This window comes from Ambystoma mexicanum, chromosome 2p, assembly GCF_040938575.1.
Source record: "Ambystoma mexicanum isolate Mex_15411 chromosome 2p, UKY_AmexF1_1, whole genome shotgun sequence".
Lineage (NCBI taxonomy): Eukaryota > Metazoa > Chordata > Amphibia > Caudata > Ambystomatidae > Ambystoma > Ambystoma mexicanum.
The window spans coordinates 15,672,472-15,688,746 of NC_090923.1; the positions used below are offsets into that span (position 1 = coordinate 15,672,472).

The following is a 16,275-nucleotide window of genomic DNA, read 5'->3' on the forward strand; positions in this document are numbered from 1 at the left end:
TTACAAAAGTGTAGGTTGTTCACATGTACATGCCAGAGAAGCACATCCTTCAGCTGCACTCCTCTGGGCTTTCGCTCACTTTTTATGGGGAAACTGACATGCCCTTAAGACAGTCAGTACTGGGAGACTTTGTTTCCCTTAGTCCTTTCATCATGTTGCAACTTTTGTGCAACATGTAACAAGTGCACTAAGTACCTTACAGTACAGTGTACTTGGGTCTCAGTCAATTACAATGACCATAGATACTCTCGTAGGACTTTTTTGGAGATGTGCAGATGTGTCATGGACATGGCTGGTGGCAGCTTATCTTTTCCTATTATTTTAACCTTTTGCTGCCATGTTAACCGCATTAACCGCGCTTGGCACGAATAGGTGGCCTGGCTCCAAAATGGCCATGCCAAGAGGTTCTTTGTCCTGTCCTTTGGCCATCTTGCCCCTTTGCCTTCCCCAGGTTGAGCCGACCTGGGTCAGTCCTTATTTAGACATGCAGTTTCCAGCAGTCTTGTGTGTGTGCCTGCAAGATGTGGGCTGGGGTGCCTGTCCCCAATACGGATTTCCCGCCAGCGGTATGAGCGAGAATTTTCGGCGGATTTCCCTCAGCTCAGAGCTAGGGAGAAATCCGCCGAAGCCCTGATTTGGCGGACCCTTAAATCCGGCGGTAATAGCGCTACCGCCGGATTTAAGGGTTACCACCAAACTCGTGATGAGGTCCTTAGTCTTGACCGCCTGCTATAGCTACCTTGATTGGTCTGGCTTGTCAAGAGGTTACCCTGTTCCAAGAAACTAGGCTGGCCTTCTGAACATCTGCCCTCCAGGTCAGAGTTTAGAAATCCATCTTAACATGAGGGATTCCCTTCACTTGCATTCAGTTTGGCTTGTCGGTCGAAGACTTTCAACTGTATGGGGATTTTCTTTGACTCCTGTATGACCACTTTGAATTTTTCCTCGCGGCTCCCCTAGGGCCTTCTGGTATTAGTAGTTTCATTCAACTCTGGATCAACCAGAGTCTCTCGAGCGAGCACCCACGTGGTGCCAGACTCCTCTGCAGTTGGTCTTCCCTTAACAATTTACAGTTCTTTGAACTTTCCTCGAACTTTCCTCAATGTGCCACTTTGCGACTTTCATTCAACACAGTTCGGTTTCTTTATCGGTTCCCCTTTGATGCACCGGCTGTGATGAACCACTTGACTTTTCAGGATATCTGGAGTAAAGACCGATACTATGGTAGGAGGCATCTCCCTCTGTCCTGCACATCAGCGTAGGCATGCTCTGTGTACCGCTGACATCTGCTGCAATAAACTTGGGCTATTGCTCGCGGTCTTACGATTCCTTCCACAGAGGTCTCGTGGGTCTGGGACGGAAAGGGCAAGGTTGCTTCTCTCCTCGACAGCCTTTCGGTTCTCGCCGCCTTTCTCCTCCTCTTGAGCTGCCGTGCCTGGATCGCTGTGTCGTTGTGCGGTCTGCCTAGCTCGTAATGTGCTCTCGTGCTCCATCTTTTATCCCTGTGGGGAAAGGAAAGGGCTGTCAGTTGTGTGTGATTCTGGTTAATTGCCTGACTCTGCCTGACCCTTGGTTTGGAACATGTCAGGTAAACGGCTTTAGTGTTAGTTTGTTGTCCTTCATGTCGGGAGAAAGTGTTCTTGTCGGAAAAGGGGTGGGGGAAGGGAAGAATTTCCAAGGATCCTACAGGGTCGGAAGGGAAAAGGGTGTTATATGGAAACTCAGAAGGGTGAGATTAGTAGGATTTGGGAGACAAACGGTAATAACCAAGATTACCGTGAAATGAACAAGGGGAATTGTGTGAACGGTAGTGTTTTGTCATGGTGTTTGGGAAAGAATAAATCGGAAGGACGTGGAGAAGAACAATGGGAAGTATGTGGGTAGGAAACAGTAAAACAGGGATTCTGGGAGATATGGATTTACAAGATGTAGAGGGGAGGTTGGAATCTGGTAAAGGAGGTTGCAGGGGTGAAAGTGAGGTCGAGTTGGTGCAGCCTATAGAAGCCTCAAGGACCTTGTCTTCCTCGTTCCTTTCTCCGGTATAATACCGCGCTTCGCCTGGGGCATTCCCCAGAGAATAACCCCGGGATGCCCTATTCAGGTGATGCCCCCCCTGGCTTGTTCACCCCTAGGGTTGGGAAAAGAGCGCATTCTTCCCTGGCCAGCTGAATAAGGGATTCCTGGGATCTACTCGGAAGAAAACCCTCAGGCTTCTCAAACTACTAAACGTGGCTTGTGCCTGCAAAAATGGCCGTGCCACCGGATTTTCGCTTCCTTCTTTGGCCATACTGTAATTTGGCCTTCATCCTGCCTGGTCAGGTCAGGAGAGTCCTTATAAAGCAATTCACTTTAACGGGAAAGCTGCTGCTTTTGTGGGCTAGTGTTGCCTTGGTTTGTGTGTGGCCCAGGAAGAGGGCGAGACCCTCCACTTCCTGGGTGCCAAAGTTCTGGTGTGGGACAAATGTGAAACCAGTAATTGTTCCCGATTGGACTACTACTGGATGTTTGAATGGTGCTGATCATTACCATTGGTGGACTTGCTTCCAGCTCGGAATTTGGATCAGAAGAGCACTCCTGCAGCCATTTCTTCAGATCATCGTTGGAGCCAAGAATCCCTGGAAGTGGCCTAACATTCCTTCCTTTGTCTGACCCGGTAAAACTCCGACTACCTGATCTCCAAAGACCCTGAGCATTGCTTCAGCCCCTGGACTAGAGGGACCAATTAGTCTTGACGTCTTTGAGGATCATGCCATCCAGACCCTTTGTCCCTGGACTGTCCGGTGGACTGACCAGTTCTCTTGTAGGCTACCTCGTCAAAACAGTCCCCATTGCGCAGTTGCACCCGGAACTTTGGTCGTCGCCACACATTCTCCCCTATTTTCAGCATCCCAGCATGAAAGGATCTTGTCCTGAAGCAGCATCTGTGAGCGGGACTGGAAGGCCGCCTATATAGAGACCGTCATTGGAACTAGCCTTTCTCCAACCTGTGAAGTGTCCGGAGGAGGTCATATCTGTGATTCTTGCATTTATTCATTGGTAGAGATTTCATCTGGCAGCTGCACCGGACCGGAGGAATCCTCGGACCCGCAACTCCTGGGCATCCCCCACAGGAATGAACAGCAGAGAATAATCCTGCAGTGACCCTCAGGCGATCCACAAAGTCAACTGGGAAAATCAGAGTTAGGGGAGTAAGTAATCACAGTGCATGTGTCCCCCGACCCTTTTACCCATCCTCCAAAGGATAACATTGGGAATGAGTCCCTTTGCTTCCTAAATTCCATTCCAGAATATCCTGAAATAAAAGAAAGCATTTACTCACATTTAGTTGCATTGTTGAAGAGCTTTTGAACTATTACCAACACAATAATATTGCAACCTACCTGTAAGAGGCAACAAACTGGAGAGAAACATGGGGGCTCCTGTGACTTTTCAGCACAAGGCCCCAAGCCTTCTAGGGTTTGGTCTACTTAAGATGCGTTATTGACTTGTGATCTGGTTCCATCATTGACTGCATGTGAAATACTTGCCTACTTTGCGGATTACGGTACTTGATTTATATCTGAATCTGCAGTGAATGTATACATTTGTGTCATAGGCCCTCATTATGAGGTTGCCGGTAACCCGCCGGTGCTACCAGCGGTTTGCCAGAAACCCTGTATTACTGTTACTGCCGCCTGACATCCCAGTGCTACCAGGATATCACAGGCAGCAGTCATACAGTAAGTTCCCATTACCATGGAGTCCCATTGGGAATGGGAACACTGAAGCAACAGCGCTGTTAACTGTGCAGGTGCTTCAGTGAAAAATCTGCAGGTAGAGGCCTGAACAACCAGCAGGCCTGATGGTTGCTCAGTGCCCCTACCGGTAGACTCTCAGTATGCCGGTCCGGAAAAAGCACTGGTAAATTGTTACCAGCACCTTTAGTTCCGTACTGGCTCACTTGTAATTAGGCCCATCAAGTGTTGTTCGATAATACTACCTGTCTAAATTGAATTATTGTGTGCCATACTGTGTGGACTCATGGAGGGCCCCAGACCCCAATCGGACCCTCCTGAGAATAGTCTTGACAGCTCTCCATTGCTACCTTGATTTTGTTTTGGCTAGCCGAGTTCCCTGTTTACTACACCCAGGGTGGCCTCCTAAAGTCTGTTCATCAGGCCAGATTCTAGAACTCCATCTTAACACAAGTGACCTGCCATTTTAACCCAACCTTCCACGAGACTGGTGTCCCTAAGAAATATTTTTTACACTTAAGAGTAGCTCTACATTTTACTATTAAGCACAGCCTGGTGGCACTGCCCTTAGTTTCATGTGCAGTTCATTAACACTTGATTAATTAGTGGCTGTACACAGCGGCACTGTCCACTATCCTCATATCTCCATCACAGCTATACCACACTGACCAATTCACCCATACAGGTGTAACTGTGAACAATGGGAGAATGAGTTATGCATGTTAAATTGTATATGAAGGAAGATCAAAGGCAAACATATTCTGAGAAACCTGAAATAATACAGCAGCTACTCACAAACTCAAACTTCCTGCCAGAGTTCAGCAGTGAAACTTACCCAGTGAGATCAAAGCTTGGTGAATTTCCTTCATCACTTTCCTGTAAAGATCCTTCTGCCACTCCTGCAAAAGCTTCCACTCCTCTTCAGAGAAACAGGTTGAAGAACCATAGTAACAAACCTGGAACAGAAAACGGCAGAACACATATTGAGGAACACCAGTCACAAAAATGTTGTTACATATTACCCGGGAACTGGGCTCTCTCATCAACTTCCACAATTGTTTTTCGCCCTCCGCAGACTGTTGTGCCCCTGGTATCAAGACTTGGCATTGCCACTTGCCCCCCTGAAGCTCAAAATACCTCAGGCTGCCCATGTCACATCCTGTTTTTTTTGTTCCCTCTGCAGAGGGGCAGCCCAGAAGGAGGGCTGTTAAGGAGCAGCGAAGGTCATGGCATGAGGGGTCCTGGACAATCGCTCCGTGAAAACAAAATGGAAGCCAATGCCAGTTATGGAAAAAAGTATTGAGGCAACTTAGCCATGTGAGATCAGAATTGTTGATCACAATGGCGCAGTGGGATGACGTGATGGAGTGCATCGGCAGAAAAGATCCATGGCAATGGTAAAAGTGAAAGTGGTTGCACGGGTAAATTATGTGTTGATGCCTGCTTCGTACGCTACACGATCACGCTTCCTTGCTCATGATGTGGCAATGCATTTGTAAGTTACATCATGCAGAGAAGAGATCACACTCGCAGGAGAAGGACATCTACAAGGTACCTTGCTACTGGCACTAAACACAAGGATGAGGTTAGAGGGGCTCGGACTGCTGACATGGTTGGTGCGAGTGGATAGGTCTGTGCCTTTCCAGCCCCTGGGGTTTGATCAACTTGAACCCTCTGCTATGTCACAGAGCTTGGGGCGTATGGCACAGTTGGGGGATTCATTTGTGGAGTGTTGAAATATTGAGGCCGGCTTCGACAATCCTGTGCAATGTGTCCCATTCTCCCACACGCCCAACACTGCACTCCATACCCACCATAACGTCCTGCCATCGGCCATTAAACCGGGGCCACATCCTTCCAAACCGGCCAAATGACCTACCACCCCGTGAAAATCTACCCCTACCCAGTGGAAACCCTCTCATTGGTCTCTGTCCAGGTATGTACCGCTCCATCCATCCATCTATCTATCCATGTCCCATTCCAGTTTGCATTTGTCCCTGCAGTCCTGAATGTCTCTGCTGCCCCTCTGCGGCGCTCGTTATCATTGCTCCTTAACAGAACTTTGCCAGCTTTTTCTGAACCAGCTTGGACTTTGCCTTTTGTGCTTGCGCCATGCTTTCCTTTTCCTTTCTCTTGCCGCCTTTTATAAAAATGCACAATGTTACCTTGAATCTCCTGCCAACTCTTGGCCTCTATTCCTACTACTTTATCCAGGTCGTGCTGGACGTCTTTGGGGATTCCCTTTTTTAACATGTGGTAGAAGATAGCAGCAACATTCTTGTCCCATGCTTCTCCAGTCTCTGCCCTCCACATTTCTTGAATTAATTGAATATGGGTGGTAGGATTGTTACCTAGGCTCACTGTTTTCACCAAAATAGAGTTTATATCGGGCATATCGGGGTCCATCATTCTCAATGCCCCCCAAACATGTGTCCTATAATTAAAGGCCGCTCCATCATTGGTGTTCGTGTTCATTTGCACCCCCAGATATCCTGCTTTTTTCCAGGGCTCATCTCCTCGTTCCCCTATCAAAGTCATGAAAAGGCTTTTCATGTGCCCGATCACTAACATGATACCGGCAGTTTGTTTTCCAAAGCATAAATCCACTTCCCTGCCCCTGCAGTGAGAGAAGGAAGCTTCTTCATTAAGTTATTCCGGTCCATGTGTGATCACGGGACATAATACGCCTTCCCCAAACCCTTCTGGAGTAGTGTGAATTGAGTTCCCCATTCATCCTCTTCCTCCTCTGTCCCTAGTACCACATCCCCTAATATTTCTAGGGGGATGGAGGCATATTCGGCACTGCCGGAGCATGCCGCTTCTTTTTCTCCTTGTTCTCATTCCATACCTGTGATGGCACGTCCATCATCGAAATCTACATTGACTCCCTTTATAACCGATGTATCTAACCAAACAAGGATCTGACCATGCATCCAACTATCTTCCTCGACCTCCTTCACTTGCCCATTACCTTCTTCCTGTTCTTTACTCCGGCTCTGCTGTAACTGCATTACTTCATTCTCCGCTAACTTTACTGCTTCTTCCCGTTTTTGTTGCTCCTGCCTCTCTACTACCATCCGCAATCTATCTTTAGTGACGGGCGGGCATTTCCTCCCTTCTAAGCTCTTCATCGCTCCTTGCTCATACAGCTCTCTGATGCTCTTGTTCCTTCAGCTCTAATCCCGGTGCTGATCTAAAAGGTCGAATATACTTTTCTCATTCCACCTTCCATTTGAGACCCATCAATAACTTTTACTAAAGAAGGTGTTATCCTCCTGTTGTAACCGCCAGAGTGGTTATTGGAGAATATGGAGGTTACTAGTAAAGTATGCTAATTCTCCAACATACCCTTATCACAAGATCCCTTGTTAGGCCAGGAATTAAGCTGTTTGCCTTTTGTTTCCCTCAACCATTCTTGATGGCATTTCAAAATCTTCACCTTATATCCGGGCAGCACCTCACATAAATGATTTAATGTAGTCTCCATACTCAAGACCAATGTAAATCAAATGTACAAAAATCGTGATATAAACCCCAAGAACCAAACCCACAGCAAAAACAATTACTATCCACAAAAGATTCCCCTTTCCTTTCCCTTTTCTTAAACAAATTAATTTCCCACACCGACGCTCTTTACTCTCCTTCACCACAACTGCCTCGATAAATCAGACACTCCTCAGGCATACAATAAAGACAGCATATGATCAAGAACACAAGCCGGCCAAAAATCCTCTTTACTTCTCTGAGATTTCTCCTTTACTCGAGCATAAAAGGAGCGCAAGGTTTTCCACAAAACCGCTGTATCTCCCTCTTCTTTATTAGAACAACACTCCTGACTACAGTGCTGTCTTTTCCTGACTACAGGAAGATACCCTTCACTACTTTGACTAACCAAGAAAAAGCGAGATGCAGACTCTGTCTGCATAATCAATACAAAGTAAGGGGTTACCAAGGGTACACGCCAGAAAGGTATCTACAGGTGGTCTTACCATAAGATGCCACCTCACCCCAAGGTAAGGGCTCCTGCCAACCCGACAAGCAAACTGAAGGGTATCAAGACAATCCTTACAATGGACGTGTAAGTACGGGAGACCACACCTCTAAAATTACAAACTAGGTAAAAACATACGATACAGAACAATCCGTTTGCTCCCTCTTCCCCCTCGCGGGACCCGGTAATGACGCCTGGTTTTACCCCGCAAGGGTACCTCGTAATTTCGCGGGACGGGTTTAACGGGTCCGCCTCCATTAGCGGAGCCCGTTAACCCATTCCGCGAAAGTCGTAATGAGGCCCAAAGACTTGTCCCTGCAGAGAAGCTCTGCTGCCAAGCTGGGCAGACTGGAGATGCCTAATGTCTCGGAGAGCCTCGGGCCCACCCAAATGTAGGTGTGGGCCTTTGACCACTATAACCAAAAGCAGGCCCACCCTTTAAAGAGCAAGTACAGCAAGTTTATTGTACAAAAAGCTGGGAGAGTTAGATGATGAACTAACCTGTCTCCCTGAACCACACAAAGAACACGCATTTTATACAATCTGCAACAGTTAAAATACTCCCAAACATTTTGTTACAGTCAACCCCCCACACATGATTGTATAACCAATGTAATCATATTCCGTTTAGTTCCCACACTTCTTATTGGATACATTCATCTAAGCACCATCCTCCTTAACTTATAATTGCACGGCTATTCTATGAAAATACCATTGATATGAAGAGGAGAGTAGACATTTCCTTTTGAGCTATTGTTGCTGGTTTTAATCGCCCAAACATATTGGTGTCCACATTTAATTTTTTTAACTATGAGACTTACCCATTAAAGCCCACATGGTCCCAACCCATACTTTGACAACTCTTCTGAAAATCCATGATCTAGCGGAGCTCCTTTCCCTGAAAGCAACCTGCATCAGGATTGTTTGGCCCTAGCAGGTGGTCGGAATCCTCCTGCGACTCCTATATACTTACAGAGATTGCATCTCCCCTTCACAATGCACCTAGGCCATACAAAAAAAAAAATGCCTGCCCGAAACTGGCCATCCGATATTCATCGCAGCTGCTGCAGTCTTTGCCCAACCTTGTAAAGCTGGTATCTCAGTCACACAGAGTTCAATTGCCCAACCCAGGTTTTCGGCCAGCACAATTTCTAAACTTATCAGATAACACTGCGGCAAACCAGATCTGTATAATCATACTGCCAAAAACCTTTTTCCATAGAGACCCCCATGCATGTGTACCTATACATGCATGTTCATGACTAGCGCATGCCCTCACAATGATTTTCCGATTGCAAATCTACCTCGCATGTACATGTAGAGTTCCTCGCTGCCTGGTTATTAAGCACTATGTGGCCTGACACACCTATATTGCGTTTATCAGCGGTTTTTACATTTATCTTACTGCGCACATGCAATTCGAAAAATGTATCAACTAAAACTCCACACTAAAAAGAACGCATCTCTCATTCCCATTAGCCACACTGGATTCCTGCTAAATTGCCCCATTATGTCAACATCGCTGTCACCCCAGCTACCAGTATGGCACACACTCTTTACCCGTGGGACCATTATCAACCACCTCAAAAAAATCAAGGGCGGTGTTGGGAAATGCCTCTTTGTCCCTGCAGTACCTAAAACCAAAACTAAGAGGTCTCGTCATGTGAGAATGTGCAAAACAAAACTGTCTCATGTCCGAAAATACTATTCCGGCCCTCGCACTATAACAAAATAAACTCTACAGTAGAAAGGGTAACGAGGTGAATCCGATGGTATCATCACTTCTTTCCCGGCAGTGGACTCTCCCCATGTGACCAGGGGACGGTATCATCGAGTGAGACATGGTATCTCCCTCTCCTTTCTAAAGATATATCTCCAAATTCCCATAGTTTATCACAACACCTTCCTTCTTCCACCCAATGAGAGTAGTAAAAACCGTTTGTTACACCCCAAAGGGCAACTACCAAAATGTAACCGGCCCTAAAATTATGAAAGGCACTTTCCAATTCCACATACTCTTCTTCCAAACCTAGTTTGCCTTTAAAACCAATGCAAACATTCAGAGTTTTCAGGAAGGGACTACTATTCCCACACTGGGACGAGGAAGAGGAAGCGGAGCGGAGTAATGCAGAGCACAGGAATCCACGAGCAAAGGCAGCACTCTAGTGGCATGGAGCGCACACCTGTGTCCGAGACATTTGAATCACTGAAGCAAGGAACACAGAGAAGCTGCTGGCAGGAGCGGGTTTCTCCTCTCTGTGCGAAGGAACATCCGAAAGAAAACTGGTGGAGCCAACTGGCCGGGGAACCTGAAGAGAGAAAGCTACTGGAAAGCAGATGACACACAGCAAGAACGCCAGAAGCCAGTGGAAGGCTCATGGGCTTTCGCCGGTGTCAGAACAGCGCTTTGCTCACCGGAATCCCATGCGAAGCAGACGAGCACAGCAAAAGCCTCTGGCAGCAGGAAAATGCTGGAGTAAAGGTCACACAGCAGAAAGCAACCAGAGACTGTTACCGGGGGGCCACAGAAGCAACGAGAAACGCCAGGGAACACCTTGGCGTATTGGTGACCATGCCAAACTGAGATAAGTATACATAGCGAAACCAAGAGACAGAGAAAAGAGGAACGGTTTATAAAACTGGAGACAGACAGAGAGAACAGTTTTCTAAAAGGAGAGACTTTCAAGTTCATCAATGCATGTTACAAACATATAAGAGACACTAAAGAAGTCATATATATATATAAGCACTCCAGGACATTAGCCAATAAGGCTAAAAGGCAGAGCCAAAAGGTGGGAGAGTGAGCATGAGCTCACATACAAAAAGCCCTGGCAGGAGAGTAGAACAGGCAATTAGAAGTGTGTGACAAGAGGTCCTGGCAGGAGAGTACACCAGGCTGTCACAAGAAGTGGTAACACAAAGAAAGAGGGGTGAACATATACAATGCTCTTGGAGCTACATGTCTCAGAGGGAGGTGACAGAGCGAGGACAACGTTCACCTGTTATACTCTAGAATTATGTACAGGGCTGCTTGTGAAATCTACAGATAACAACCAGGGGTCTGGGTCTGCCAGGAAAACAAAATCAGAGTGGTAGTTTGCAAAAGAGGGACAGAGAAGGTTCTAACTGTCCTTACCTCTCAGGGGTGCTCTCCCTGGATAGCGCTGGTGGACAGCCTATCTAATAGTGGATGGAAAAAGAGAAACAAAAAATGTTTGGTGCCCAATTATTTTTTTTCCCACCACTTTATTTATAGTTTTTGCAGAAAACTAAAATATGGCATATGATAATTTACACTTTCAGGCACTTGTGGCCCAGACCTTGTGTACATAACTGTCCAAAACGTGAACATAACAGATGTCATTGCTTCTAAACAATTAAAAAATATAGGGTGCAATTCACATACCAAACAGTATTAGGGCAAGCTTATTACTTTATTGGCCATTACTGGATGTAAGTGGACCCTGATTTAAAAGAATATGGTCTCGGATTACAAGACTAAAATGTAATACTTTTTTAAGACTGTGATAGGGGAGTAAGTACTAGAGTTTCTTACTCTACGCTTAAAGCAAACATGGTGTGTGGCAGCAAATGTTAATGCCGTCTCCACTTGTAAATTGACTGGTTCCGGTGGCCTAGGTAGTTGAAGCTGCCTTCTTCAGGGCGGTCTTCAAATTTTTCGCAAGGAAAAATGGCCGTAATGTGTAGCCCATTCAAGTTGCTGTAACCAGTTTTCAAACGTGAAAATGGAACAGTATCACCTCAAAATAGTTTCCTGGAGACATTTTGGCTGCGTTGCAAATAAACAAGGGAGCTGCATTAATACTAGCTTCAATGAACTAGCATCAGGTAAGTGAATAAAGGTATTTATGATACAGTAAGGAGCAATTACATTGAGTAATATACACTTTGGTAGCAGCTCTGTGTTATAGCCAGTAGATATACAGGATCGTTATATTTCTTCACTCCTGAAAGGAATGCAGCACACATTACTCATGTGACCGAGTTAGGCGTGCTGCCAATACTACTAACATTTGTTATTATTGTGTTAGTGCGCATGATGCTTGCAGTCCATTCTGTTTGTTGGTGTTCTTGTTGTTGTGACCCATTATTAGATCACCCCCATATCACTGAGCGCATTCTGCTGAGATATGAACTGCAGTTATGATGAGCAGCCTCTGCACATATTACCCTGTGAGTGACAGGTGAGGAGAAGAAAACCCCTGTGCAGGCTTTGAGGAGCAAGGGTTAAGTAATTCTGGTGCCCTGAAGCCATTAAATACTAGTGTAGCTGGCCAAGGCTACGATGTTGTACTGCATAGTTCACTGCCTCGATGCTGGGGAAACGAGAAAGGGCGTTGGAACAGGCAAACAAAACTGGCGTCCTGAAAAACGGCACAGTTCTAGGTATGCTCTGTGTCGTTAATGTGAGCAGCCCCGTGCGGTAATCAGTCAAAATAGCTGGGCGGACTGCAAGCTAGTGATTGTGCATCACCTGGAAAACTCAGGGTTCTCAGGAGACGCAGTGGTCCGTTTCTTCTTGCATTCAAATAGAATGCTTAACTAAAAGCGGACTTGTAAATAGAAGTACCGCGACAATGCATATGCGCAGTAATAAGACATTGAAGCACATAATGTGTCAGGTAAATATACAGTGCCACCTACGGCGGGCTTCTAGTAAACACGAAGTATGAGGAACTGGTTAGTCTAGTATTGTTTTACTGGTGGGCATACGGCTGGTATGGTATTGAACCAGAGTCTGTATATATAGCCCCGAAAATTCAATAGCACTGACTTGTTTGTTGAGGGATAGGTTGACATCCAGGTGTACACCTACGTTTTTTTATTGCGTCTGAGACAGGGATATGTATTCCGTCTATCAGGAAGGATGTGAATTGCGGGCTGAATGTCTTTAGTACTGCGGGTGAGCCTACCAGTAGGATCTCCGTCTTGTCGTTTAAGCATAGGTAGTTAGTTGCCATCCACGACTGTATTGTGGAGTAAACTCTGTTGAGCATGAGTGAGTCTGTGGTGTAAGAGCCTGTCAGGGGAAGGGGTATCGTTGGTATAATTTGGGTAAGATATGCTCAGATCATCTAGGAGATCAAATTACGGTTTGGTGAATATGTTGTAGAGGGATGGGGATACACAGGAGCCTTGAGGGGCACCATATGGAATAGGAATGGGTGGGGCGCTGACTCATGGACCTGCCTTCCAGGAAGGAGGCAATCCATAGCGCTGCTTCCTTGGAAAAATTGGCTGCAGCAGTGAGGTGATGGCATAATATTTTGTGGTCTGCTAGGTCAAATGTGGCCAATAAGTCTAGTAGGAGGAGAAGTGTCGGTTTGTCCTCGCCCCTGAAAGAATCAGTTTGAATCTTCAGATCTAGTAGTGAGGACTCTGTGCATGGTCCGGGCGGAACACCAATTGCTACATTACCAAGATCTGATTGGATTCTAGGTAGTTGGATCTGGATGTAAGCTGCTTGGTCTAGGATTTTTAGCAAGAAGGGTACGGTGGTAATAGGGCAGACATTGTTGGGCATTGAGGGGTCCAGTGAAGGCCTTTTTAAGTAGTGGGAGGACGCACCATTCTTTGAGTTTTGAGGGAACAGTGTTCGTGGTGAATAAGGCATTTAGGAATTTTGTAGGGCTGAGCAGTCTTTTATGATTGCTGCTGGGCATATGTCTCCTATAATGCTTTAGCTTTAAAAGCCGACAGATGTGCATTCCTATTGCAATCCCAAACAGCAGCTTTTCATTGCAACTCCCCCAACATCGTTCCTAAAATCAAACCCTAAAAATTTTGAATTCACCAAAAATCTCGAATAGCATTGCCGTCTAGTACGTCTAATCTTTCCTTTCTCGGCATTCATCATCATTCCCAACTTCCATGCTTAAAGAAACCAGTCCCCTTTCGCCAAAAATGACCCTCTGGTTGTGGTCCTAGATTTGGCACACATTTGTAGCATATGTCCAAAGGGAACAGTATGTTATGAAGATGATGCGCTCTTTCATTTAGGGGGGGGGGGGCTGCTCTCCTTCCCAGGAACACTGCAACGTTCATGGTATCAATCTCTCGCCAGATTTCATAACTGGGGACGTCCTTTCCTTTCATCGTTATGTGGAGGAATCTGAATGGGTTTTAGTTGTACTTTAGGACGGACAGGGCTGAAAAAATACGAACGGTGAGGAAACGTGCTGCAGAACTGTTCATGTTGTCCACTAAATGCGCGCTTAAGTTGCCCCATGATCATCCAGTCCTGGTTTTTTCTTTGCATTCGTGCATTGATGCAACAGTAGAACTACAAGTCCCAGAAGCCAAGGGAACAAATAAGTGACCTACTCGATCATACCTACAAGGGAGAATCTGAGAGCTGTGAAACTTCTTGGACTTGAAATGTATTCATTTAATGTAAACTACGATACGGGGCTAGCCCTATATTCAGGGATTCAGGCCACTTAGCATTTAAAAGTAAAATGTAGGTATATAAATGTACATGTGTCAGATGACAGGGGTGTCCCCCTGTGACTTGCTGAAGGGGAGAGCTCTCGGGGTCCCTTGGCCATGGATGGGTAAAAGCACAAGCAGTCCTGTTTCCCAAGTTGCATTCTGGGACTTGTAGTTTCCACCCTTTAAAGCGTGGGACAGCTGCAAGTGCCAGGATTCCTGGGTGGCCCCTGGGAGCGGGGGAGCTCTTCTGGGGCCACAGGGAGAGGGTCAGGGGTTCAGCGGGACTTGTGGGGTGGGGGGGTACCCCGGAATATGTGCCCCCTTCCGGACTCACCTCCTCTGCAGGCTGCCAAGGCATCGCTCTACTGTGCCCCCAATGAATCGATGATCCAGTGGCTAAAGTCTGCCCAGAGGGGGGGGAGGGGTGAACAGAAAGTAGACCCCGAAGAGGCGAGCTCCCCTACTTCCTGGCAAATAAGGAAAGAGGCCCCGCCCTGCAGCCATCACTACTACGCGTGCGCAGAACACAGACGCGTCTTCCCTCGGCGTCCTCCTGAGCATGCGCAGAGGAGACCGCGGGAGAGCGGTGTCTCTACACTGCGCATGCGCGCTGCCTGCACTTTAGCCCTGGTCTGAGTGCCTCTGGCAGGGCTGCCCTGGCAACCAAGTGGCCACCCCAGCCCAAGCAAACACAGACAGTCTGGAAACACTGATTCTCAGTCTCAGGCGCAGGAGTCCAGCACCATGCTGGGGATTAGGCGACTTCATAAGATACAATTCGATAGTACCAAAAGATTTCAATGTGAATGGATCTTTCTTAAAGGTCTTATATCTACCACATACTTCTCTAGTCAGTATCCAATATTTTTGCCACATTTTTCTTTTGCTTTGTTAGGATTTTGCAGAAGCAATTTTTCTGTTATAAATATTCGCCTCGTGCAGAAACTCCTGTGCCTTCAATCTCCAATGTTGAATGAAAACAGCATCAGAGTTCTGTACATACTTCGACAACATCATGACCAAGCCATTTTTGTGGCTATCCAACATGCATTTCCTATGTAACATACCCATCTTCCATTTATAAATTGCATATATGGAGATTAGCCCTATTTCATGTCTAATTAGGGTTATAGGCACTTATGACGGAAATTTTAGCAAGACTCTCCATAATTTGCCTTCTTTTCTATTCCAGGAGATAGTCGGTCTACATTCGTTTGTCTCTGATCCATATAGTAAAATTGGTAGAACTTTTTGTTTGTAGTGTATAATCAACGGTTGAATGGAGAAATTACAATATTTACCATTTATAATCTGTGCTTGTGATAATAAACTATTTAATTTCGATCTTATACTTATTTCATATGGTAGATCTTTGGGGTGGTTGTTGACATTCACACCAAGATAAATGTAATTTGGCACTACTTTTAACCTTTGTTTATCTAATAGCCAAGTACGTGCAAAATTACGTTGTTTCACATTACCAAATTGGATTATTGTGTGTTATTGAAGTTTATTGTTATTTTTTTAACCAATGCATATGTTTCCAAAACTTGGAGCATGCTTCGTAATCCCATGGGCGATTTAGAGATTAACAGGAGATCATCCGCATACAACAGCCCTTTAATTACCTGGCCCCCATTTTGGGGGCGTCAGTTACAATATTTGCAAAGCCCAATCCTATATCCAATATAAAGAAATTGAAGAGGGCTGAAGCAAGTATACAATCTTGCTTCAGCCCCCTTGATGTAGGAATGGGATCTGAAAGTAAACCGTTGCCGTTCAATCTTATCTGTATTGTTGTCTGATCATGGCAATCCATCAACCATTTTAGGATGTGCCATGGCCAGTTATGTTTCATCCATTTTCCAAACAACAGCTCCCTTGCCACAGAGTCAAACGCTGTTTTGAAATCGACAAAGGCTATGTACAGGGGTTGCTTTCCATTATGATGTTTAGCAATAATTGCATTTACAGTAAGACAGTTGACATAGCTCTCAACCATTTGTGTTTCAGGGGCGGGTGAAATCACCCGATTTTGTTTTTGGCGGGTGAGATGCCCATTGGAATGTATGGGCGTGCAGGAGGCTTGGCGGGTGA

At 46.0% G+C, this 16,275-nt stretch overlaps 1 protein-coding gene across 9 annotated transcripts in view; it reads right to left on the reverse strand.

Annotated features, from left to right (window-relative positions):
- The window catches only part of LOC138566143 (zinc finger protein 773-like), a 225,801-nt gene extending 211,132 nt beyond the window's left edge, over window positions 1–14,669 (reverse strand). For 3 of the 9 annotated variants that reach the window (XM_069643153.1, XM_069643152.1, XM_069643150.1), the window contains exons 1-2: window positions 14,513–14,667; window positions 4,570–4,690 (exon numbers count right to left, since the gene is read on the reverse strand). In XM_069643153.1, the coding sequence (XP_069499254.1) occupies window positions 4,570–4,690; window positions 14,513–14,536 (145 nt within the window). In that variant the 5' untranslated portion in view covers window positions 14,537–14,667. Of the gene's footprint in view, window positions 1–4,569; window positions 4,691–10,861; window positions 10,883–14,512 lie in introns of those variants that run through there. The other 6 variants (XM_069643145.1, XM_069643147.1, XM_069643146.1 and 3 more) reach the window with 4 other exon arrangements.
- Window positions 14,670–16,275: the final 1,606 nt, after the last annotated feature.